The sequence below is a fragment of the Gopherus evgoodei genome, chromosome 3 (genome assembly GCF_007399415.2).
Source record: "Gopherus evgoodei ecotype Sinaloan lineage chromosome 3, rGopEvg1_v1.p, whole genome shotgun sequence".
In the NCBI taxonomy this organism is placed as follows: domain Eukaryota; kingdom Metazoa; phylum Chordata; order Testudines; family Testudinidae; genus Gopherus; species Gopherus evgoodei.
In genome coordinates, this window is record NC_044324.1 from 15,015,594 (window position 1) to 15,037,900 (window position 22,307).

The 22,307-nt window shown below is 48.2% G+C and overlaps 2 protein-coding genes across 7 annotated transcripts in view; one reads left to right on the forward strand and one right to left on the reverse strand.

The window, feature by feature from the left end:
* Nucleotides 1-3,584: 3,584 nt before the first annotated feature.
* On the reverse strand, nt 3,585-11,098 carry LOC115648050. Of its 4 annotated transcripts, XR_003999438.1 has the most exons (4): nt 8,558-11,098; nt 6,527-6,729; nt 3,981-4,231; nt 3,585-3,731 (listed from the first exon to the last, which is right to left on the reverse strand). XR_003999438.1 is itself a non-coding variant. In XM_030555155.1 (3 exons), the coding sequence occupies exons 1-3, from the start codon at nt 8,993-8,995 to the stop codon at nt 5,498-5,500; spliced, it is 849 nt and encodes a 282-aa protein (XP_030411015.1). In that variant the 5' UTR covers nt 8,996-9,094; the 3' UTR covers nt 5,309-5,497. The 4 variants fall into 4 exon arrangements, 1 of the variants encoding a protein (XP_030411015.1); XR_003999437.1 differs by lacking the exon at nt 3,981-4,231; XR_003999436.1 differs by lacking the exon at nt 3,585-3,731 and having other exon boundaries at nt 3,738-4,231.
* ZNF395 (zinc finger protein 395) overlaps nt 4,721-22,307 on the forward strand; it is a 46,226-nt gene continuing 28,639 nt past the window's right edge. For 2 of the 3 annotated variants that reach the window (XR_003999435.1, XM_030555153.1), the window contains exons 1-2: nt 6,734-6,816; nt 19,462-19,719. Coding sequence is in view for 2 of the 3 variants with exons in the window: in XM_030555153.1 (XP_030411013.1) it covers nt 19,471-19,719 (249 nt within the window). In the remaining variant the exon portion in view is untranslated. Of the gene's footprint in view, nt 5,237-6,733; nt 6,817-19,461; nt 19,720-22,307 lie in introns of those variants that run through there. The other variant, XM_030555154.1, reaches the window with a different exon arrangement.

Sequence of the window (22,307 nt, forward strand, 5' to 3'; positions counted from 1 at the left end):
ATCATAAAAAGGAGAAATTACCATGAATGAGAAGTTCTTCCCTTCAGCTGCGTGAAGCTTGGCAGGTCTGATGTTAGGATATCATTAGATGTAGCAGCCCAGTAATAAAAAGTCTTGGGTTAGGAATTGTTCACGTGACCTGCCCCTCTTCAAACAACATATGCATGTGTGATTTATTATTTATTTTCGTTATTAACAGAGGAACGAGGATCTTAACTTATTATCAGAGAAACCCATCCTCTTTTTCCTGCATCCAGATTGCTTCAGCCCCAATTTATCTCTAGTATTGAATAATCTCATGTACACACTGGACCAGTTTAATCTCAGGAGTATTTATTACTTATTATTTTTATTACAGTGGTGGCTTGGGGCCCAGCACTCCGTCATGCTAGATGCTGTACGTTCACATAATAAAACACAGCCTCTGCAATGAAGATCTTACAATCTATATAATCTAGACAAAGGATAGAAAAAGAAAGTGTTCTTAACATTGGACAGATGGGAAACTAAGGCAGAGACTAAGGCCTTGTCTGTACTAGAAAAATTGCATTGGTTTGACTAAATTAAGCTGGTGCAAACCCCTAATATAGAAACACTTAAACGGGTTTTTCCTTGATTCCAAGGCCAAAAGGGACCACCATGGTCATCTAGTTTGATACAGGCTAAAGAACCTTCCCTAAATAATTCTTTGAGCAGATCTTTTAGAAAAACATCCAGTCTGGATATAAAAATTGCTAGGATGGAGAATCCACCACAACTCGGTATGGCTACACTTGCAGCTGTGAAGCGCTGCAGCGGGAGCACTCCCACGGCAGCGCTTTGAAGTGTGAGTGTGGTTGCAGCGCCAGTGCTGGGAGAGAGCTCTCCTAGTGCTGCAGGTACTCCACCTCCCCGAGGGAATTAGCTTGCAGCACTGGGAGCAGCGTTCCCAGTGCTGGGGCACTGTTTACACTGGCGCTTTACAGCGCTGTAACTTGCTGCGCTCAGGGGTGTGTTTTTTCTCACCCCTGAGCGAGAAAGTTGCAGCGCTGTAAAGCGCCAGTGTAGCCAAGGCCTCATGCTGTAAATTGTTCCAGTGGTTAATTACCCTCACTGTTAAAAATGGATGCTTTATTTACCATCTGAATTTGTCTAGCTTCAGCTTCCAGACATTGGATCGTGTTATACCTGTCTCTGCTAGATTGAAGAGCTCATTATCAAATATTTGTTCCCCATGTAGGTACTTTTAGCTGTGATTAAGTCACCCCGTAATCTTCGCTTTGTTCAACTAAATAGATTGATCTCCTTTAGGCTATCACTCTACGATGTGTTTTCTAATCCTTTAATCATTCTCATGGCTCTTCTCTGAACACTCCCTAATTATCAGCATCCTTGAATTGTGGACATCAGAACTGGACACAATATTCCAGTAACAGCTGCACCAGGCAGAAGATAGAAGTAAAACAACTTTACTCCAACTCAAGAGTCCCTTGATTATGCATCCCAGGATGGCACTAGCCCTATTGGCCAGAGTGTGGCCTGGAGCCCATATTCAGCTGATTATCCACCACAACCCACAAATCTTTTTCAGAGTCACCGCTTCCCAGGATAGAATCCTCCATTGTGACCTACATTCTTTGTTCCTAGATGTATACATTTATCCATATTAAAATATATTGCTTGCTTGCGCCCACTTTACCAAGTGATCCAGATCATGCTGTATCAGTGACCTGTCCTCTTGCTGGTTACCTTTTGTGTTGTGTGCAAACTTTATCAGTGATGATTTTGTTTTCTTCCATTGATAAAAAGGTTAACTAGCATAAGGCCAAGATCTGACCTCACTATAAAAAATCCTGCTTATTTTGATTCCTCATTTACAGTTACATTTTGAGACCTATCAGCCAGTTTTTACTCTATTTAATGTGTGACATACTAATTTTATATCATTCTAGTTTTTTAATAAAATGTTGTGCAGTACCAAGTCAAATGCCTTACAGAAGTTTAAGCATATGTCTAAGAAGGCTACTTTTAACCCTCGCTTAATTCTACCAAAACAAGCTAAATTGATTTAGTCAGACTAATACAAGTTTTCTGGCATAGGCAGGGTCTGTAGGACTTGCAAAAGGTCACATTGCGCCAACTCTCCTGCGCCCCAATCCAGTGCCTTAACCACAATGTCATCTTTGCTTTCTGACTGAAATTAAGGGAGTTATCAGAGGGTATGCCTACACTACAAAATTAGGTCAATTTTTAGAAATTGATTTTACACAGTCGATTGCGTATGTCCACATTAAGCGCATTAAGTTGGCGGAGTGCGTCCTCACTACTGTGGCCAGCATCGACTTACGGAGCGGTGCACTGTGGGTGGCTATTCCACAGTTCCCAAAGTCTCCGCCGCCCATTGGAATTCTGGATTAAGCTCCCAATGCCTGATGGGGCAAAACCATTGTTGCAACGGCAGACAATCATTTCGCACCAGACACCAGGGCGATTAGAAGAGCACAGCAAGGCATGCTGTGCATCAGAGAGGCTTTGAAAACCAGTTTAATGACTGCCCAGGCTTCGGTGTGACAGTTGTGTGTGTTTCTCCTTGAAGCAAACTCGCCCCCTTCGTTCATTTTACTTCCCTGTAAGCCAACCGCCCTCCCCACTTTGAAACAAAGAAACTATTGTTTTGAAACTATGCATTCTTTCTTTATTAATTAAAAAAAAATTAGATAACGGACAAGGTAGCCCAGGTGGGGTGGGAGAGGAGGGAAGGACAAGACCACATTGCTTATTGTAGCAACACTAAAAATCAAACTATTTGAATGACAGCCTTCTGTTGCTTGGGCCATCCTCTGGAGTTGAGTGGCTAGGTGCCTGGAGCCTCCCCTGCTGCGTTCTTGGACGTCTGGGTGAGGAGGCTATGGGACATGGGAAGGAGGGTAGGCGGTTATACAGTGGATGCAGCGGGGGTCTGTGCTCTTGTTGGCTTTCGTGCAGCTCCAACAGATGCTTCATCATGTCCGTTGCTCCCCCAACAGATGCTTCATCATGTCCATTTGCTCCCCCATTAGCCTCAGCATCGCGTCCTGCTTCCACTCTTCGTGCTCACTTAATTCTTTCCTGGCCTCTGCCACTGAATGCCTCCATGCATTAAGCTGTGCCCTATCAGTGTGGGAGGACTGCATGAGCTCGGAAAACATGTCATCGTGAGTGTGTTATTTTTGCCTTTTAATCTGTGATAACCTCTGGGATGGAGATGATATGGGGAGCGTAGAAACATTCTACGCTCTATGATTCTTGGGGGGCTGCATGGTCACCTGTGCTGCTGAGTTCGCTAGGCTGACCAAACAGGAAATGCAATTCAAAAGTTCCCAGGGCTTTTCCTGTGTACCTGGCTAGTGCATCGGAGTTCAAAGTGCAGTCCAGAGTGGTCACAATGGAGCACTATGGGATAACTCCCGGAGGCCAACACCATCGATTTGCGTCTGCACTACCCCAAATTTTACCCAGTAAAGTCGATTTTAGCACTACTCCCCTTACCGGGGAGGAGTACAGAAGTCAATTTTAAGAGCCCTTTAGGTCGATGGAATGGGGGTGGTTGTGTGGATGCAGTCATTTTTAAATCGACCTAACACAGCTAAATTCGACCTAACCCCGTAGTGTAGACCAGGCCTAAGTGGATGAGTTTGTCTCATTAAATTCAAATTGTCTTAAAGATGTAACAAAAAGCCTCTAGTATCCAGGAGTCTGTGGCAGGGAAAGATCTGAAATTACAAACAGAAACCCTTATCAATGGATTTGAGAAGGGTCGGAAATGGGGGACAGAAAAAGTCCTATCACAGAAGGCAGTTAAATTACAGAGTGGCCACAGAGATCTTAAATGCATTCCATGTCTCTTTTCTCATTAATGCAGCAGGCCAACCTGTGGCAGACTACAGTCCCCAGCATGCCCTCCTCCCTATTGGTTTGGAGTAGCACAGAACTAAATGGGTGTGGATTTCAGCATGCCAAACCTAGTCTTGATCCAAGCGGTCTGGAGCCAGTAGAAGGTCTGAGCTCGAGCAAATAATGTTTGAGCTCTATCTTGGTCCAACGCAGGGCATGGCACGCTATGATCTGTGAATTTGTCGGCAGGCTGTCCATGTATTAAAGATGAGAGTTACTGCTGCAACTACTCTCATTTTATGTTAATTAGGTGCTTCCTTCAGCATCTGGCAGGCTGCCAACCTGTCCCCCTTAGTTAAGCAAAATGTGGACATTCTCCCTTAAAAAGAAAGAGACATTCCACCCAATACAGCATAGGAAGCAACAAAAATTATCAAGCGTGCTGCCAAACGCCACACCTTCCCTGCCTCCCCGCCCCCCCTTCCGAGCCAGAAGCGTTTGGGTAAACAGTGATATTCCTGCACGTTTTAGAGCCACATGGTGCTTTGCATGATGCCTGTGCAGGAGAGACGGAGACCCGGACAGCGGTCTATGGGAAGCTAAGAAGGGGGGCCTTAGGAGCTGCTGGACTGCAAGCTGACAGCCATTGGGGTGGAAAGTTGGCCTTGAGCTGGTTTAGCTCCCCGGGGAGGGTGTGGAGAAATCGAGCCTCCCCCTCTAGTCCTATCACCGAATTCCTGGGGGGGGGTTGGACAGTGAGTGTTCCTTGTTTCCCTGCCAGCCACTGCATGGGGGGGGTCTCACCAAAGGGGTGGCCACCCCCTTTAGTCTCCCTGCTGCTGGGAGAGGAGTGGGGGGGGGTAAATCGGGCATGGAACGGCTTTCTGTCCCTCCCATCCCGTGGGAGCAGCAGAAATGGAGCGGCTGGGTGATTTCAAGCTGCTGGATGTAGGAAGTGTGTGTGTGGGGGGGGTTCGTGGGGATCGCCCCCCAAGCTGCCATTCTCCCGGGAGCGCACCCCCAAAAGCTGTGGCTGTCACGGCTTGGCTGTAGAGCCACAGGCGGAATAGTGCAGGACTAGCAGGGAGGAGCCGGGGGGAAGCCGCGGCAAGCTCGCCCCAGCCCCGCACTGTTTATTTTTTGCAGGCTTCGGTGGGGGCGTGTATTTAAAGGGAGCCGGGCAGCCAATGCGCGGGAAGGGGCTGAGCATGTGGCCAGCTTGTTTACACCAGACCTTCCCGAGGAGCTTTAACCCGGCCGGCAGCGGGCAAGAGGCAAATCCCGGCGCTGGGAGCACGTGTGTGGCACGGGGGTGTCTCCCAGACGGTCAGCCCGAGGGATGGGCCAAGGAGCGCGGGGAGATTCCTAGAGGGCGCAGCTCACGGTAAATAACGCGGCGCAGTCTCGTCGGCAGGCGAGGCGCAGGCAGGTAACCATGGAACTAGGGGGGAAAGGGATCCCCCAGCTGGGAAGTGAAGATGCCCCAGGGCTCCCAAGTTGGCCTTGTCCAAAGTCACATGGGCTGCTAAACCCAGAGCCGCCCCTGCTCTGATGGAAGGGCACCACTGGCTGCATGCATGCCCATCTCTTTAATACAGGGGTGGCCCATGGAGACTGCTGGGCCCACCACACAGGCTTCTGGGTCTCAACATCTGTGCATCCATCTCCAACCCCTGATACTTGTGCTCTCAGGGGAGGGTTTTCTTGTTGAAAGACGGAGGAACATGAGGTGTAACTCTGTCTCTGCAGACTGTGTTTGGCCCCAGGGCTGCACTTTGGCAGCCCTGGCCTGGATCAGGGAATAGAGAGCTTGCAAGGGAGGTGTGAGGATGAGTTTTCCTGGTCTCTCTCTCCTGTAGAAAGAAGTGACCGGCAGAGTGGCTTGAGCGGTGTCCAGGGTATTTGAGAGTAACCATTATGGGGAATATGCAGGGGGGGCTGCAACTATTTGTATAGTGGGGTTGCCCAGAGCCATTGATCCAAACTGTAAACCCTGGATATGATGGAAACTGCTTCAAGCCAGGGGTGCTGCAGCAGCGCCAGCATCTGTCGTTCCAGCGCCTATGGGAATAAGGGTGCAACAGCAGCAATGTTTTTCTTTGCAAGGAGAACTGTTGGGTTTTGGCTGCTCCTGTGTGCAAGAGACCCCGCTTGTCTTTGTGTCCCCCCCCTGTGACTTTCTGTGGCTACCTAGGGGCTGTCACACTTGTATAGCGTGCCATGCCAATAAAATATGAACATATTGTATTTCACTGTGTGGCTGCATGTGTGTGGCTGCATGTGTGTGTGTGTGTCAAAATATATGTATGCAAGCATGCTCAGATGAGACTGCATATATGTGTGATGGCATACAGCCATGTATATTCACCGTGTGTGTATATGCCTGCTGTACTGGGCCTTGAGAGTGATCCATGTAGTCATGTGCGGGGGTGGATGTATACGTGCCTGTCGTGCTGCGATCTTGATCTTCAGAGGTGCTGAGCACCTATAATTCCAAATGAATCAAATGCAAACTAAAGATATTCAGCACCTCTGAAGATCCAGCCATGTGTATGTGCTTAGTTGTATGCCTCTGTCTCCACTGACAAGGCCTTGTGTGTGTGTGCATGTGTCCCTGTTTGCCTACAGCTGAGCGTCTCCCCGTTGGGAAGGGGCTCTGTGTAGGTAGAGGTACCTGTGTGCTCCTGTTCTCTGCCTATCGCTGTCTGGGGCGGGTGGCTGGTGGCGTTGTATCTGTGTGTGTGTGTCCCTGTTCCTCTCTCTCCCCGGTGCATTTGGGCTCTGTAGCTGTGATGTGCTGCCAGCGAAGTCCCTCGCAGTCCCTTCCCAGCGGGACTCCAGGCCGGGGGCTCCCTGCAGCCGCGTACGTGAGGCAGCCTGTGCCGGGGAGAAGGGGAGGGGGAAGGGGAAGGTTAATTTCAAAACAAGCCCAGCTCGGGAGCAAGCGAGCGAGTGGAGCGGGAGGTAAGCGCCGCGCGGCCGGGCAGGGGGCGGCCCCCGGGATCGGGGCACTGCGGGGAGCTGCCCCCGGGGGCGCGGGGGACCTGCTGCCAGCACAAGGCGGCGCGGGAAGGGAGCAAGGCGGAGAGGAGGCGCGGACCCGGCAGCGCGGGCTGCAGGGCACGAATCCGGGCGGCCGGAGGGGGTGTGTGCGCGCTGGGAGTGCAACGGGCCGCCCCGTGCACCCCTTGGTCCCCCCGCCCCGTGCACCCCGCGTTCCCCCCACCCCGTGCAGCTGCCCGGTCCTCCCCGGACCCCCGCCGCGTGCAGCCGCCCCGTGCACCCCCGGCTCCCTCCTCCCCGTGCAGCTGCCCGGTCCCCCCGCCGCGTGCAGCCGCCCCGTGCACCCCCGGCTCCCTCCTCCCCGTGCAGCTGCCCGGTCCCCCCGCCGCGTGCAGCCGCCCCGTGCACCCCCGGCTCCCTCCTCCCCGTGCAGCCGCCCCGTGCACCCCCTGGTTCCCTCCTCCCCGTGCAGCCGTCCCATGCAGCTGCCCGGTCCCCCCGCCGCGTGCAGCTGCCCCGTGCACCCCGTTCCCCCACCTTGCACCCCTGTTCCCCCCGTCGCATGTATCAGTGTCGTGTATCCCGACGACCCCCCTATATGCACCAGTGTCGTGCACTCCTTATTTCCCCAGCCGCGTCGTGAACTCCTTGTTCCTGTATTGTTCCGCCGCACAACCGACCCGTGCGCCCCCATTCCGCGCTGCATGTAATGGCCCCTTTACCCCTATTCCTATAGTTCTCCGCTGCCTGCAACCTCCTCCGTCCCCTGCTGCACACAATTTCCCCTGCACGCACCCCCAGTTCTCCCCGTCACGTACACCCTTATACCTCGCTGCCTGCAACCTTCCCTTTTAGTCCCTATTTCCTTCGCCGGGTGCCACCGCGCCGTGCACCGCCCCCCCAGTCCCGTCCCGTCCCGTCAGCCTCCCTTGCACCTTCTATTCCCATCTGTGTTCAGCTTCTCCATGCACCCTTACTCCCTGTGCCCTCAACCCACTCTAGACCCTCTCTTCCCCTTGGTATACATCTGCCTCCTGCAACCCCATTCCCCCCACGTGGAGTTGTCCTGTTTGTCTCCATTCCCTTGTGCACCCTGTTTCCTCTGTGTGTAACACACCGTGCATTCCCCTTCCCCCCTCCTGCACCCTTGTTCCCCTCTACATTCACCCCCTAGCTTCCTCCCTGGCACCTCTCTCAGTCCCCCTGTGCATCACCCCATTTCCTCCTGCATGTAGTACTGTCCAGGGATTCCTATTCCTCTTCTGTGCTGAGCTCTGTTTCCCTCTGTGCAAATCCTTGGAAACTCATCTTTCTTGGAAGTATCCCCCCATTTCTCTCTGCGTGTAACCCCCTTGCTTCCCTAGTGCCCGCTGCATGTCACACCCAGTGTCCCTCCGCTTGTTAGCTCCTCAGCCCTCTGTGTATGCACCCGTTCCCTGTTCCTTTGCACACACGCCATGCCACCGCTTGCACCTCTTCCCTCCCGTACAGCATATGTCCGAGGGTCCTACCCCCTCCCTGCTGCACCCCTGCACCGGGTGCCTCCTTCTGGCTGCACTCGTGCCCCGTTTTATGCGTGCCCATTGCATGTGTGCCACACCCCCTGCTCTGCTACACTCTCGGGCCCTGTGCACACATGCCGCGCCTCCCCGTTCTCCCTCACTCCTGCCCTCGTGCACACATGCCACGCCCCCCCCATCACCTCTGTTCCTGGAGTTTTAGAACACACACCACACCCTTGTCTCTGCCCTTTGCGTGCATTTTGCGCTTCTGTCCATGACTCTTTGTATGCCTTCCAGACCCATTCCAGCTCATCTGCATGCATGTCAATCCCTTGTACCCCACTGCCCTCTTTTGCATGCACTTCAGCGCCTTCCCCAGTCCCCTGGCATGCAAACCACGCCTTCTCGCATATTTTTCTATCTGCCAGATTGCAGGCATGCCACGCCCCCGTTCTGACATGCCGCACCCCCTTCTGTTGCTCTCTTCTCTCCTGAATGATTGCCACACTCTTGCGCTGCCTCATTGCATGCATTCCACAATCCACCGTGCGGCCTGCCCCCTGTCTGGCTTTGCGTGCCCCTCGCATTCCCATCCTCGCCCTTTTGCAAGCGTGCCACAGCCCCTGCTGAAGACTCATCCCTGTCCTTTTGCAGCCATGTGCTGAGGGTATCAGATGGGAGTTTGCCAGCTGTAGGCTTGGTTTTGAGAAAGTAGCAAGTCTCCACCTTTTCCTTTCCAGACTCTGTTACCAAAACCCCTTAGAGCCTGCTCTTTCTCAAATGCTAGCCAATGGTTGGTGTTGGTTGAGGGGCTTTCTTAGGGTGGTGGGGCTGCTGCTGTTTTAGGGACAGCTTGGTGTATGTCTAGGTGTCTGAGTGTTTGTATAATATATCTTTACTGCCCAATTAAAAATTCTCTCTCCTTAAAATCCCTGTCTCCTCCATGAACTCAGCAGCAACACAGACACCCACACCAGAGTGAAATGGGCAAGATCATCACCCCCCACTCAGGCTTTCGTCCAAGCCCCAGTGGGAGGGCCAGAGACCCCTACCCACCCTAAACTAAGGCCATAGGAAAAATGCAGCAGAGTATGAAATGCCAAGTCTGAAGTTTTCTGAAACCTCAGTGCATGAGATGGGTGGAGATGAGAGTTGTTATAGTTGTCGTCAGCTTAGCCCCAGTTTTAACAGGACTCTCTGGCATCCTCCAAGCTGGAACAGTAAAAAGTGTTTCTAATCAGAAGGATCCCAATAGTATTTTAAAGACCATGAACGAATACAGGCTGCATGGCTAAAATGCAGCCACCTCTGAGATGGAGGGCAGCAGGAAACATAGCAGGTTTTGAATATAGGCCCCAAATCTTGCAACTGGCTCTGGGTGGACATCTACGACACATGGAGCAGATTGCAGGATTGGGGCCATAGTCTGTAAAGTGCTTTCTGATCCTTCTGGAGGAAAGGCACTGTATGAATGGGAGTTAGTGGAGTCAAGGAGACCGAAGTTATATATATCTTTCAGTTGGTCATAGAACCATTGCACTTTTGACACCCTTATTCATGTTGAGTAACGTTTTACACCGTGGGTAGTTCCATTGACTTCAGTGCAGTAAGATACTATGTCATGTGAGCTAGGGTTTAGTGTGTGCTAATTGATATTTCCAAGATGATGAAACCTACAAACTTCTGTTTTTAAGAAACCAGGCAGTAGTCTATAGATTGTAAGCTCTCTGGGACAGGGACTGTGGCTCTGTAATGTGCTTGTACAGTACCTCGCTCAGTATGGGAGGGGCTTTTAGTCACTTCTGTGATACAAATACTAATAGCTAAATTACTTTTCTGCTACATTTGGGTGTTCTGACTGGGGAGCATTAGTGGTTAGAATGTGGAACTGGGGACTAGTCCCATCTCTGCTGTGGATTTGCTGTGTGAATTTGGGCAAAGTGCTGCACCTCCGTGCCTCAGTTTCCCCATTTGTAAAATTGAGTGAATGATACTTCACCTTCTCTGTAAAGAGTTTTCAGACCCTAGTTAAGCACCTAAACATTGCTGTTATTTATTAGTACATGAATCCAGTGTGGAAAGACTAAAGACGGACATCTTCCCCACTGGTTGTTTAAAGCCGAACATTGACAATTGCCTCCAAAGTGTATGCTCAATGTTCAAGAAATAATTCTGGATCTCTGCTGGTTCTCACCTGTGTGAAGTGTGATTGCTAGCAGCTGATAAGCACTGTGTGCATTAACAGGCAGTGTTCCTACAGATCAGAGTCTAAGTGGTGGGCATCCAAGCAGAAGGCACTGCTTTCCTAGTTCTGCCATGAGCTTGCTTTGTAATTGTGGGTAGGTCAGAGAGAAATTATATGTCTCTGTTTTTTCATCTGGAATATGGGAATAATGACCCCCACCGCAGTTAATTGCAGTTGTTGTATGTAAGAGGTAGGGTCTTTCAAATGCCATTGCTTTAGGTTGTTTAGCCTCACTTTTTCAGAGCCGTGTTTGTGACTCTCCAGCACAAATCTGAACATTTCCCCTCTCAGAAGTGTTCTTGTTTCCTAGCATCTCAGCTGAGCTGCCATCAGAAACTCTCACATGGGTTTCCCCCTTAGTCTTCTAAGCCAGGGGTTCTCAGACTTTTGTACTGGTGACCCCTTTCACGGAGCAAGCCTCCGAGTGCGACCCCCTCTTATACATTAAAAACACTTTTTTGTATATATTTAACACCATTATAAATGCTGGATGCAAAGAGGGGTCTGGGGTGGAGGATGACAGCTCGTGACCCCTCAGGTAATAACCTCGCAACCCCCTGAGGGGTCCCGACCCCCAGTTTGAGAACCCCTGTTCTAAGTGGGGTGTGGCTCTCCACAGCAGTCAGTCCTAATACCTTCTCACCCTGTAGCATTCAGCTGAAGCCCCTCAGCAGTCATCTTTTCAGCTGAGTAACTGTGTTAGCATGTAAACTTCATAATCACAGGCCACGCAGTATGGGACATGAGGTTGAAACAAGATCCATGTTTCAATGTACAGGGTCTACTGAAAGCAGATGTGGCGCTGGCATTCCTGAGATCCCTACTCTTAAACTCTTTTTGCAAGTCAAAAATACCTCAAGCCCCTCTCCTGGATCAGAGCCAGGTGCTGCGCTGAAAGATTAGCACAAGTTAAGGGAACCTTGCAGTCCTGTTGGTTTCAGGAGTTGTTTGTTTCCATAGGGGAAATGAGCGGGACCTTTTAAAGTGGGAGAGGACTGGGCTTGGCCGGCAGTAAAACCTGCAGGGAAGGGTCGTGAATAGAATTTACAAGGTATTTGGAAAGAAATAAACTTTCCGGAGAGATACTGAAGTGTTAAATATATCCCAAGGTTTCTTTGTACGGAGGAGTGAGGCTGGGCTGGTACAAGGGAAAGTCTTTAAACTGTCAAGCCCCTCAAACAGCATGGAATAAAATGCCACTTATAATCCAGAATCCACTGTTTGAACAGAGTTCTTGGCACTGACTGTATTTGAGCGCAAGTTATTGAAAGCAGGAGGCGTGGTCTACGGGCTGATGCCTGGTCTAGTGGTAAACATGGAGTCAGGATAGACAGGCCTTACCACAGGCTTGCTGTGTGATCTGTTGCAAGTTTCTTTACCTCATTCTGCCTCTGGTACCCTGTCTGTAGAATGGGGAATAATGACACTCACCAATGGCACAGTAATGTTTGCAGCGGGTCAGATCTGTGAACCGAAGGCGATAGATCAAGATAGATAAATACACATTTGGATTGTTGCTACACAGCTTCCCTCTGCCTCAGGGAACGTGCATTTGTACCTTGCAAAAGTCCCCTGATGTCCTCTTTTTAAATGTCATGGTAAATTGGTGTGGGTGAGTGCCCAGTCTGGGAATATGGTTGGCTTAGTAAGGAAAGAGAGTGATTCCCAAGAGCTCTGCCGTTCTAGTAGCAATCAGATGTGTTAAACCTATTTGCAAGTTAGTTCGGATGCCAAGGGATTTCCCTGAGGTTTTAAACAAGGGTGAGGAGAAGTCACCAAGGTGCTCCCAGAAGTGGTGCCAGGGAAATGGAAGGTGATGCTCTTCCCAGAGGCCTGGTGTGGTGTAGGGGGCGCTGTGCTCCTGGGAGCGCTTTTCTGATGAAAAAGGGCCTACCAGCTTTCAGCACTTGGCTTAGCAAAACCTGAGGTGCACATGCTTAAGTTTAAGCACATGAATAATCCCAGCAAAGCACTTGGAGCACCTACAAAGGGAAGTAAGTGATTAAGGGCTTATCTGCACTTGAAACATGCACCATCCATGTAGGTAATCCACCTCCCCAAGAGGTGATGGCTAGGTTGACTGAAGAATTCTTCCATTGGCCTGGAGCTGTCTACACAAAGGCTGAGGATGGCTTAACTATGTCGCTCAGGGGTGTGGATTCATCACCCCCCTGAGCGCTGTAGCTGGGTCAATCTAATTTTCTAGTGTAGACCAGCCCTATGTGTTTTGTTGAATCAGGACCTTAATTTTTACAGATAAATAGCATGTTTCTTAAGAGTAGGGTGCTAGCCATGGTGTCCTGGTAACTGTATTCTGTCTGCTCTCCCTGAAATTCCCTATGTGGTTTCAATTGGATACAAGATTCTTCTTCACTTCCTATTGGAAACACTTTTGTAGTGTTACAGTTGCTGTTAAATAGTTGTTACTTTCTGCTTCAGAGGTGGATGCATTTCAGTAGTGGTTAAAGTGATCCTTACATGGAGCTCATAAAGCACCTTGTAAATCACATGGCTGTCCTTTTGAGATGAGAGATTCTTTGGGATCAAGGTCAGTTTGAAATTGTGATCACTGTGGCTAATGGGGTTCAGAGTGCTCCTTTTTCCCCCTGAAATTCTGTGACTGAAATGGTATGTAGGATACATGAGTGCTGTATAAACTACATATAGCCATCACTGAAATGCGGCCATCTCTGGGGGAGAACTCCATAGCTATTTAACAGCACACAGCAACACCATGCAACAATTTAGGGCCAGAAATTAAAAAGAATGCTAAAGTCAAATGAAATTATATGGGGAATTTCAGTGACAGGAGGCAGAATATAGTTGCTGGAGGTGGTATTTAGGCAGGACACCATGGTTTAACACCCAAACTCTTTGGAAAAGCACCATTGGTATTTTAAAACCAAAAGCTGCTAGGACCTTCGTTTTACTTCAGTCAGAAAGCTGGCACGTCCAACAGTATAGCAACCCCTAGAGGCATGCAGGGGCATTGCTTCAGTACAAAGTCATTTGGAATCCAAATCTATGTGGTGTGAGTTTGGGCAAGTCTGCACTGGAGCTGGGGGTGTGCCTCTCAGCCCAGGCAGACAGACGTGCTAGCTCTGCTTCAGCTAGCGGGCTAAAAATAGCAGGGTGGGTGTTTCAGAACAGGCAGCACCTCAGGCTAGTCACTCAAGTCCAAGCCTGCCAAACCGCTTGGGTCCAAGCCACCATCTGTGTTGAGGTGTCCACACTGCTGTTTTTTTGTGCACTAGCTCAAGCAGGGCTAGTTCAGGTCAGGTTCTCTGGTCTGCCAAGGACGCTTTGCACAGGCAGCACAAAGTGGCCTGAAAGCAGCTGGTGGAGAATTCTCCCTGTGCAGGGGAACTCCCCGCTGATGGAGGCAGCCCTGCTGCCTATCCTTGACACAAGGAGAAAAAGAGGTGGGGCATGGGCAGGAGGGAGTGTGGTAAGTGGAGCAAAACTACGTCCTGTCCTCCACTGGCATAAGTTAGGGGCTGCCCCTGTGCTGGTAGCTTCATCTGGCGGCTTGTAGCCGCCCGCCTCTACTCCATCCAAACACTCAAAATCTAGTGGATAAAGCATAGAAGTGTGTGTGTGTGTGAAGATTCCTGTGTTCTAAATCCAGTTGTGGCGCTCACTCATGTGTGACCTTGGTCTAATCACTTTGCTGCTCTGTGCCTCAGTTTCCCCATCTGTAAAATAGGGCACTGTGACTTTGTAATGTGTTTTCAAGATGAAAAATACTCAGTATTACCGTAACACTGTTTATCCATGAACAGTGCATGTTGTTACAGCCTTTGCTCTCATTGGTTCTTTATGTGTAAACTTGGAAAGTCTGCCCTCCCTTGGCATGAATTCTCCTTACTCTTAGGAAAATCCATATTTTTAGACAGAAAAACTTGCAAATCTAAAAGAATAGGAGAAGCCAGACGGAGAAGTTTTCTTTATGGTACTTGTTACGTGCAGCAGCAGTCACAAGGGAAAATCCATCACAGCCTGTTTTCAAGGGAGGGGGAATCATTTTAGAATAAAGCTTAAGAAAAATTACTGTGAACATGTTAATGTTACCAAGAGAGAAGAAAAATTTTCCTAATGGTGCTTTAACTAAATAAAGTGGAGTGGTAATATGTGGCTACTTCATTAATAACCCAGTATTCCATGTGTTTTACTGATATCCTTATGGGACTCTTGTGAAGTGGGCAAGGCTTATGGGTGAAGGAACTCCATCACAGAAAAGCTAAGTGACATTCCCAAGGTTACATAGCAAGTCAGTGTCAGAGCTGGAATTAGATTCTTGGAGTTCCTGGATCCCCATCCTGTGCTTTGACCACTACAGCATGCTCCCTTCTCTTCCCCCATCTCAGAGCTTTTTGTAACTTTCTCCTTTTTTATTTTCTTTCCTCCTGTCATCTGTTCTCTTAAGTCCTAAAGGCACAACGCTGAGAGATGTAATTTTTTTTAATTGCTTTTATTTTTCTTGAGTTCTAGATTCCCCCCCCCTTTCATGATTATTAAATAAATTTAAATTGTTGAGCCAACATTGCCTTACAGGGAGGAGGCAGTAATGACACAGTTTAGGTTTAATTAAACTCTTTGAGGGTTTGATCGTGTTCCCACTGAAGGCTGTGGCCAAAATTCCTATTGACTTCAAGGGGAACGGTGTGAATCTTTGTGAAAGAATAAGCATTTGACCATGGATTTAAAACTACAGTTGCATTAAAACACTGATTCTCCCTCTGCGCACTAAGACCAATCCACCTGTTTCGGTGGTGTAGGAGGATAGTTGGAATTCTGTGTTCTAGTCTGACTAGAGCCTTGGCCAAGGTGCCAAATTCATTGGGACTTGAGGGCCAAGCGCTGTGTTTAATTATGGTCCGTGGTCCATGGTGCACATCCAAAACTACATATTTACCACAATGCAGAGGGAATCTTCTCTGGCCTGTGTTATACAAGAGGTCAGACTAGATGATCCCTTCTGGCGTTAGCCTCTAGGAATCTGTGCATGCCCACTGGTGTTAGTGGCTGGTTTTGCACAGAGATCAAGGGAAAAAACAGCCTATTTAGGAGGGGAACTAAACATTTAGTTACTGATTATAGTTCAGTGCCTGAAGCTGCATTCATCATCAGGGAGAGAATCTACTGGACTGGCCGCACACAATGAGCGTGTGAGCAGGGAACCCTACCCTGGAAAACACATCTGGCTGAAAAGCCTGTTCCTCCCATGTAGGGAAGGGAGAGGAAAGGAATTTCTGAAGGATTCAGAAGTGCCAGCCCTAATGTGATGTTTTAGGAGGTGATCGTTTCTCTCTTGATGGGTCTGGTGGGCGCTCACCTTGCAGAGTGTCTGCAGTTCTGGGCACCACCAGGCCAGAAAAACATTGGCAAATGGGTGGGAATTCAGGGAAGAGCAGCAAAAGCGGTCACTGGGGCTGGGGAGGTCGAAAGGGTGAAGTATGTGTCTTTGGCAATATAGAGATATGTAACTGCAAACCCCAAGGATTTACTCAGGTTGGATCAAGGGGATATAACTAGGAGGAGTGGGCTGGAAATTAGAACAGGAAAATTTAGGCTGAATATCCCCAAACTTCCATAGAATCCATAGATTCATGGCTTATAAGGCCAGAAGAGACCATTGTGATGAGCTAGTCTGACCTCTATAACACGGGCCTGCAGAGCAAAGCTCCGTAGGCCTGTGGAATAGGCTCCATAAGGAAGAGGTGGAAGCCCCATTGCACAAGTCATTTAAAACTAGACTGGACAAAGATACTGGAGGGGCCAGTCCTGCCTAGGCTGTGAGTGTGCAGGTGAACTTTGCCATCACTCATTTCCATGGTTCTCTTGATGCGGTGCTTTGAGACTGCTGCATGCATCCTCTGGGCGGTCTGGCTGCCATCTTAACCGTGTGGGTGAGCGGAAGTACCAGAGGCTAAAAAAATAACTATTGTTGCCTGGGGGAAATGGAACCTTAGGCCAGGAACACACAAGTGAGAGTGAGATCAGGTAATAGAGCTAAGCGGGGAGTGGCACATTCGCGCACAGTTCTGGAGTCCTGGGCTGGAATCTGGATTCCTTGAGCAATAAAATGGATCTTCGATATCCTGAGAGCAACTTTGTTCCACATCATGAGTTTATCAGTCTCGTGTGGCCCCACTGTCTCCTTGTGCCCAGGACTGGCAAGGGGATGTTGCGGAATTGAGGAGAGCCCCCGACTGAGGTGCTTTGGCAGAGTCTCTTTTGGAGGGCTGGATCTGGAATTGCAAGGGGGATACAAGTAGTGTGTGGGAAGCCTTCCTAGCTGTTCCCCACATGATGTTTGGCTCTCCAGGGCCAGAGATATTGCTGGGCCATAGCTGTGAACAGCGATGATGTCAGTTTGGAAGATCCATCTGGGGACACCGTTTTGGAGTTGGGGGGGCACCCACAGGAATGTTACAGGTTAATCACAGGTTCAGATGAGGGGAATCTGATCAGAGGTGGCTGTTAGAAAACTGGTTTGCAGCAAATGTGCGTAAAGTGTAGTCAGAGGAACTTTGGATTCTCCTGTCTATTTTCTAAGCTTGAAATGTCCTTGCCTTGCTGGGCTTCCCTGTTACGGATTGTAAAGCACCGTCTGGGTGCATTATGTGGCTTTGTGGATTGTTGTTGAACCCCCAAGGGGCTTTGTCTGTAAATGTTTGTATCTGGCAGGTGATAAAGCTGAGGTGTCGGGAGTTGCCTTGAATGGACTCTAGAACCTGATTTAGTGGCCGCTGAACTGACAGCCAGGATAAAACCTCTTAGCCTACTGGATCAGATACTGCTGCAACTGACGAATGTCCTCAGAGCAAATCAGAGCTGTCTCCTGAAGCTGTAAACTTGCCTGTGGTGTATTCCCATTAGTCCCTGACAGTGTAATTGGTTTACAAGTGTCTCTACTGATCTTCCTGGGTTGGCAGCCACCCAAAGAGACTGACGTGTAATGATCAGTGTGGCCAAAGCATGGGCTCCTGCTCCTGGTTTAACGAGATAAATTGATGCTTGCAGTCCAGTGCTCATAGGGCACTACACAGTACCATACCCATTGGTGTTGTATCAGTCCTCGTGTGTGTCCCTGCGATGATATACATGTTTGTGCTGCTCAGCCCTGATGTGCACCCTTCCGATAATAGTATTTATAGTGCTTTTCGTCTGTAGATCTCAGAGCACTTCACGGTCTTTAATATGTGGATCCTCACAACACCCTGTGAGGCAGGGCAGCATTTTTGTGGATGAGGAAACTGAGGCACAGGGTGGCTCACTGTCACACAGGAAGTCTGTGGTGGAGCAGAGAACTGAACTCAGGTCTCGTAAGTCCTAGGCTAGTGCTCTAACAGTGGATTGATTTAAATCACTGACTTTAATAATGATTTAAATCAGCAAACAGAAAACCTTGATTTAAATCAACAATTTTAATCTTGTTTTGTATTGGTACTTTTTAGTTAATTTCCTAAAGAAAGGTTGAGTCTCATTTCTTAGTAACCATTAAAACATGTTGATTTGCAATTGACTATAGCTTTCACACTTAATTTGGTGGTGCTTTTTGCTAACCAAACAATGCACTGTATCTGTACACATTTATTAAGCAGTTATATAACTTATGTTTATCAGAGTCTTAAAATAGTTAGAAAATTGTTGAATGATGCATTTCTACTTTACAAAACTTGGATTAATTTTTTACTTGTGATTTATGTTGGGCTCTGTTTGGATGGAAATTAAAATTCAATTAAATGTACAGAAACATTTTAAAAAGTATTTGTTAGTTAAATACAGCTGCCTTTGATATGCTGATAGATAAGACAAAACATTTATAAAAATGTGTTTTGAATATAAAACTACGGAGGTATTTTCTGTAGTTAGTGAATTGAATTGATTGTAGGTCACAAAATCCTTCAGAATTTTAGAACTGGTAGGTCTCATCCTCTTATACCTCGCTTTTGTTCATAGATTAGAAGTAGAAAAACAAGCTTTCCTGCTTTTTCAGCTCTCAAGTGGTTTCTTAACTTGGACTGAGCTAGTGGAATAAAGTGAGACGACTCTATTCTCTTGCTGCACCTGCAGAAGACGCTACTATTGTCAAAACCTGATTTAGCACTTGAAACTCTGGTTCCAGGTGCTTAATCAGTGGACTGGCCACCAGTCCAGTGGTTTCTCTTTCTTTAAAACTTGGCAGCAAATGTCCTGCTTAACAGTATTTTTTTAATTAATGTAAATGATTTTAATAGATTTATGGTAAGTTTAGGGTTTGTCACAATTTCAAATTTAATTTTAAATAAGGTTTTTTTAAAAAAAAAACAACAACTTGATTTACATAAATAAATCTGATTTTTTTCCCCCCAGAATACTTGATTTTTATCCACTCTGTGCTCTAACCATGGGACCACCTTCCACTGTGTGCAGGAGGGCAGGGAAGCAAAGTCAGTCCAGGCTCAGTGTAGAGGTTGAGAAATAATAGCGAGGAGCTGGGATGTGATTTTTTTTTTTTTTCAAAAGGCTGTGAAAAATGATGAGCTGTGGTGAGTGTCTTGTGTGGAGGCGTTGTTCCTTCCAGCCAAAGGTCTCAAAGCACTTTCCATTTGGCGTGTGGTCAGTGGTGTTACCTCCATTTTACCAATGGTGAGACTGAAGCACAGAGAGGCTGGGACGTGTTCAGGGGGGCTCAGTGAGAATCCCATCAGAACCAGTCATGGAAATGAGGCCTCCTGACTCCCAGCCCTAGACATTGCTGCTAGAAGAGCTCAGGGGCACTCTTAGCCCAGTACCTTTCACCAGCACTCCAGATGCAGAGCAGTTTGTGTTTTGCACTGGAGGTAATAGCACCTGTCTGTTTGTCCTTTACAGTGTGTCAAGATGGCGAGCGTGCTGTCCAGGCGCCTGGGGAAGCGCTCCCTGCTGGGCGCCCGCATTTCCACGCCCAGCTCCTTGGCAGACAGGATGCTGGGGACGGCCCAAATCCCCACGTTGCAGGCGGAGCTCAGCAGAGTGTCTTCCCACCTGGCTTCGTATGAGGGTGGTCGGTGCAAGGAGCAGGGAGAGGAGAGCAGCATGATGCCCAGCTTTCCAAACCCGAACCGCTTACAGCTCCACCCAGGACAAAGAGTACGTAAGGAGGCTGTTTGTACAGTGCTGACCAGCAGTGTTAATCCCTTGAACCTGGGTGCAGTCCTCTGTGGGTCTGGCTTCACTGCAGAGCTAGCCTGGGCTGTAGCCCAGATGTTACCCTCCCCCTTCCATCCACACAGAAGAACCTCTGGCCCCGGCCTGAGGGTGCTCTAAGCACAAGCGAGCAGGCATCGCTGATGGTGAGTTAGGCTTGAGCTAGCATTTCACTTTCCAACCTGGCAGCCCACCCTCTATGCAGTGAAAACATGGGCTTGCCAGGTTGCTGTTAGTCCTCCAGTCTTATCCCACGATGTCACCTGGGCTGTACTTGTTGAACTCCTCCCTTATTTGGCACTGGGTCTTAGCTCCCTCACCCTCACCCTCCTTGCCTGCTCCAGTTCTGCTGTATCTCCATAGCATTTGGACAGAGGTGCCGCAGGTCAAGAAATCCATTTCCCATGCTGCCAGTTGGCCAAAAGCTGTGACCAGCCTTCTGGTAACGCTGTGGTGTGATCCCAGTAAGACCCATCGGGGCACTCTCGCACGGGAGCCCAGGAAGGACAGACAAGTTCTACCACCACAGGTGAATGAATTCATAGAGTTGGCCCAGTTTAATGCACCAGTGAGATCCATGGGATATCCTGTTAGAAAATCCAGCCCAGTACATGGGCTAGTACAGCACCATTGTGGATGCAACTGCATGGATCTGACACAGGTAGGGCTTTGCAGGGGGGACGCTCCACCAGGACGAGGCTATCTCTGCAGTGAAGACATGCCCTCAATGATTCAGGGGGTGGGAAATGGGATCAAAGTGTCTGACTGCATTAGTTCAGGGATTACAATTGAGTTGCTGGCTCGAATCTGGCCTCGCTTTGTAATTACTGAGTCATTAGCATCTGCTAGCTGTTGGGTAGCCAGTGTGGAATGAGTTTAGCGAGTTCCCAGTGGACACGCATCTCCATCAGCAGCTCAGTGGGTACTAACTGGCTTCTTTTTGTAGCCAAGCGGTCCGGCTATATTCACCTCTTGGACCAGATCCTCTGTTCCACTTAGGACTAAATCAAGAATTGCCTCTCCTCTGGTGGGTCCCAGGACTAGCTGTGCCAAGAAACAGTCAGTTAAGGTGCCAAGAAACTTTATCACTGAATCCCGTCCTGTAAGAGCCAGGGTCACAGACCTGTCTTCCTTGTCTCTCTTGGATAAGGAGGAAGCACAGCTTTGAAGCATCTTGCCCTGCCCAGGCTGAGTACCCTCCACCCTGAAGTGTAGAATCAAATGAAGTAAAAGTCGTAAATGTATCAAACTGTACCATAGAATCTCTATGGACAGAAATTCCATGCTCTAATAATAAGAATATAGCAGTAGGGTTATATTACCAACCACCTGACCAGGATGGTGATAGTGACTGTGAAAAGCTCAGGGAGATTAGAGACGCTATTAAAATAAAAAACTCAATAATAATGGGGGATTTCAATTATCCCCATATTGACTGGGTACATGTCACCTCAGCACGGGATGCAGAGATAAAGTTTCTTGACACCTTAAATAACTGCTTCTTGGTGCAACTGGAACCCACCAGAGGAGAGGCAGTTCTTGATTTAGTCCTAAGTTGAGCACAGGATCTGGTCCAAGAGGTGAATACAGCTGGACCACTTGGTAATAGTGGCCATAATATAATTAAATGTAATGTCCCTGCGGTGGGAAAAACACTACAGTGGTCCAACACTGTAGCATTTAATTTCAGAAAGGGGAGCTACACAAAAATGAGGTTAGTTAAACAGAAATTAAAGGTTACAGCTCCAAAAGTGAAATCTCTGCAAGCCGTGTGGAAACTTTTTGAAGACACCATAATAGAGGCTCAACTTAAATGTATTCCCCAAATTAAAAAACATAGAGAACCAAAAAACAGCCACCGTGGCTAAACAAAGTAAAAGAAGCAGTGAGAGGCAAAAAGTCATCCTTTAAAAAGTGGAAGTTAAATCCTAGTGAGAAAAATAGAAAGGAGCATAAACACTGGCAGATGAAGTGTAAAAATACAATTAGGAAGGCCAAAAAAGAATTTGAGGAACAGTTAGCCAAAGATTCAAAAAGTAATAAGATTTTTTTTTTTTAAGTACATCAGAAGTAGGAAGCCTGCTAAACAACCTGTGGGGCCATTGGAAGATCGAGATGCTAAAGGAGCACTCAAGGACGATAAGGCCATTGTGGAGAAACTAAATTAATTATTTTCATTGGTCTTTACATCTGAGAATGTGAGGGAGATTCCCAAACCTGAGCCATTCTTTTTAGGTGATAGATCTGAGGAACTGTCCCAGATTGAGGTGTCATTGGAGGATGTTTTGGAACAAATTGATAAATTAAATAGCAAGAAGTCACCAGGACCAGATGGTACCACCTAAGAGTTCTGAAGGAACTCAAATGTGAAATTGCAGAACTACTAACTGTAGTCTGTAACCTATCATTTAAATCAGCTTCTGTACCAGATTACTGGAGGATAGATAATAAAGAACAATATTGTCAGACATATAGATGAACATAATTTGTTGAGGAAGAGTCAACATGGTTTTAGTAAAGGGAAATCATGC

Coding starts and splice junctions, on each gene's coding strand:
- LOC115648050 (XM_030555155.1), bottom strand. CDS start 8,995: ATGAGTCTTCAGCAGGGGCTGTGGCACGCTTGCAAAAGGGCGAGGATG. Junction 6,730..8,557: donor CTAAAACTCCAGGAACAGAG/GTGATGGGGGGG, acceptor TCCCCGGCACAG/GCTGCCTCACGTACGCGGCT. Junction 5,706..6,526: donor CAGAGAACAGGAGCACACAG/GTACCTCTACCT, acceptor TTCTTTCTACAG/GAGAGAGAGACCAGGAAAAC.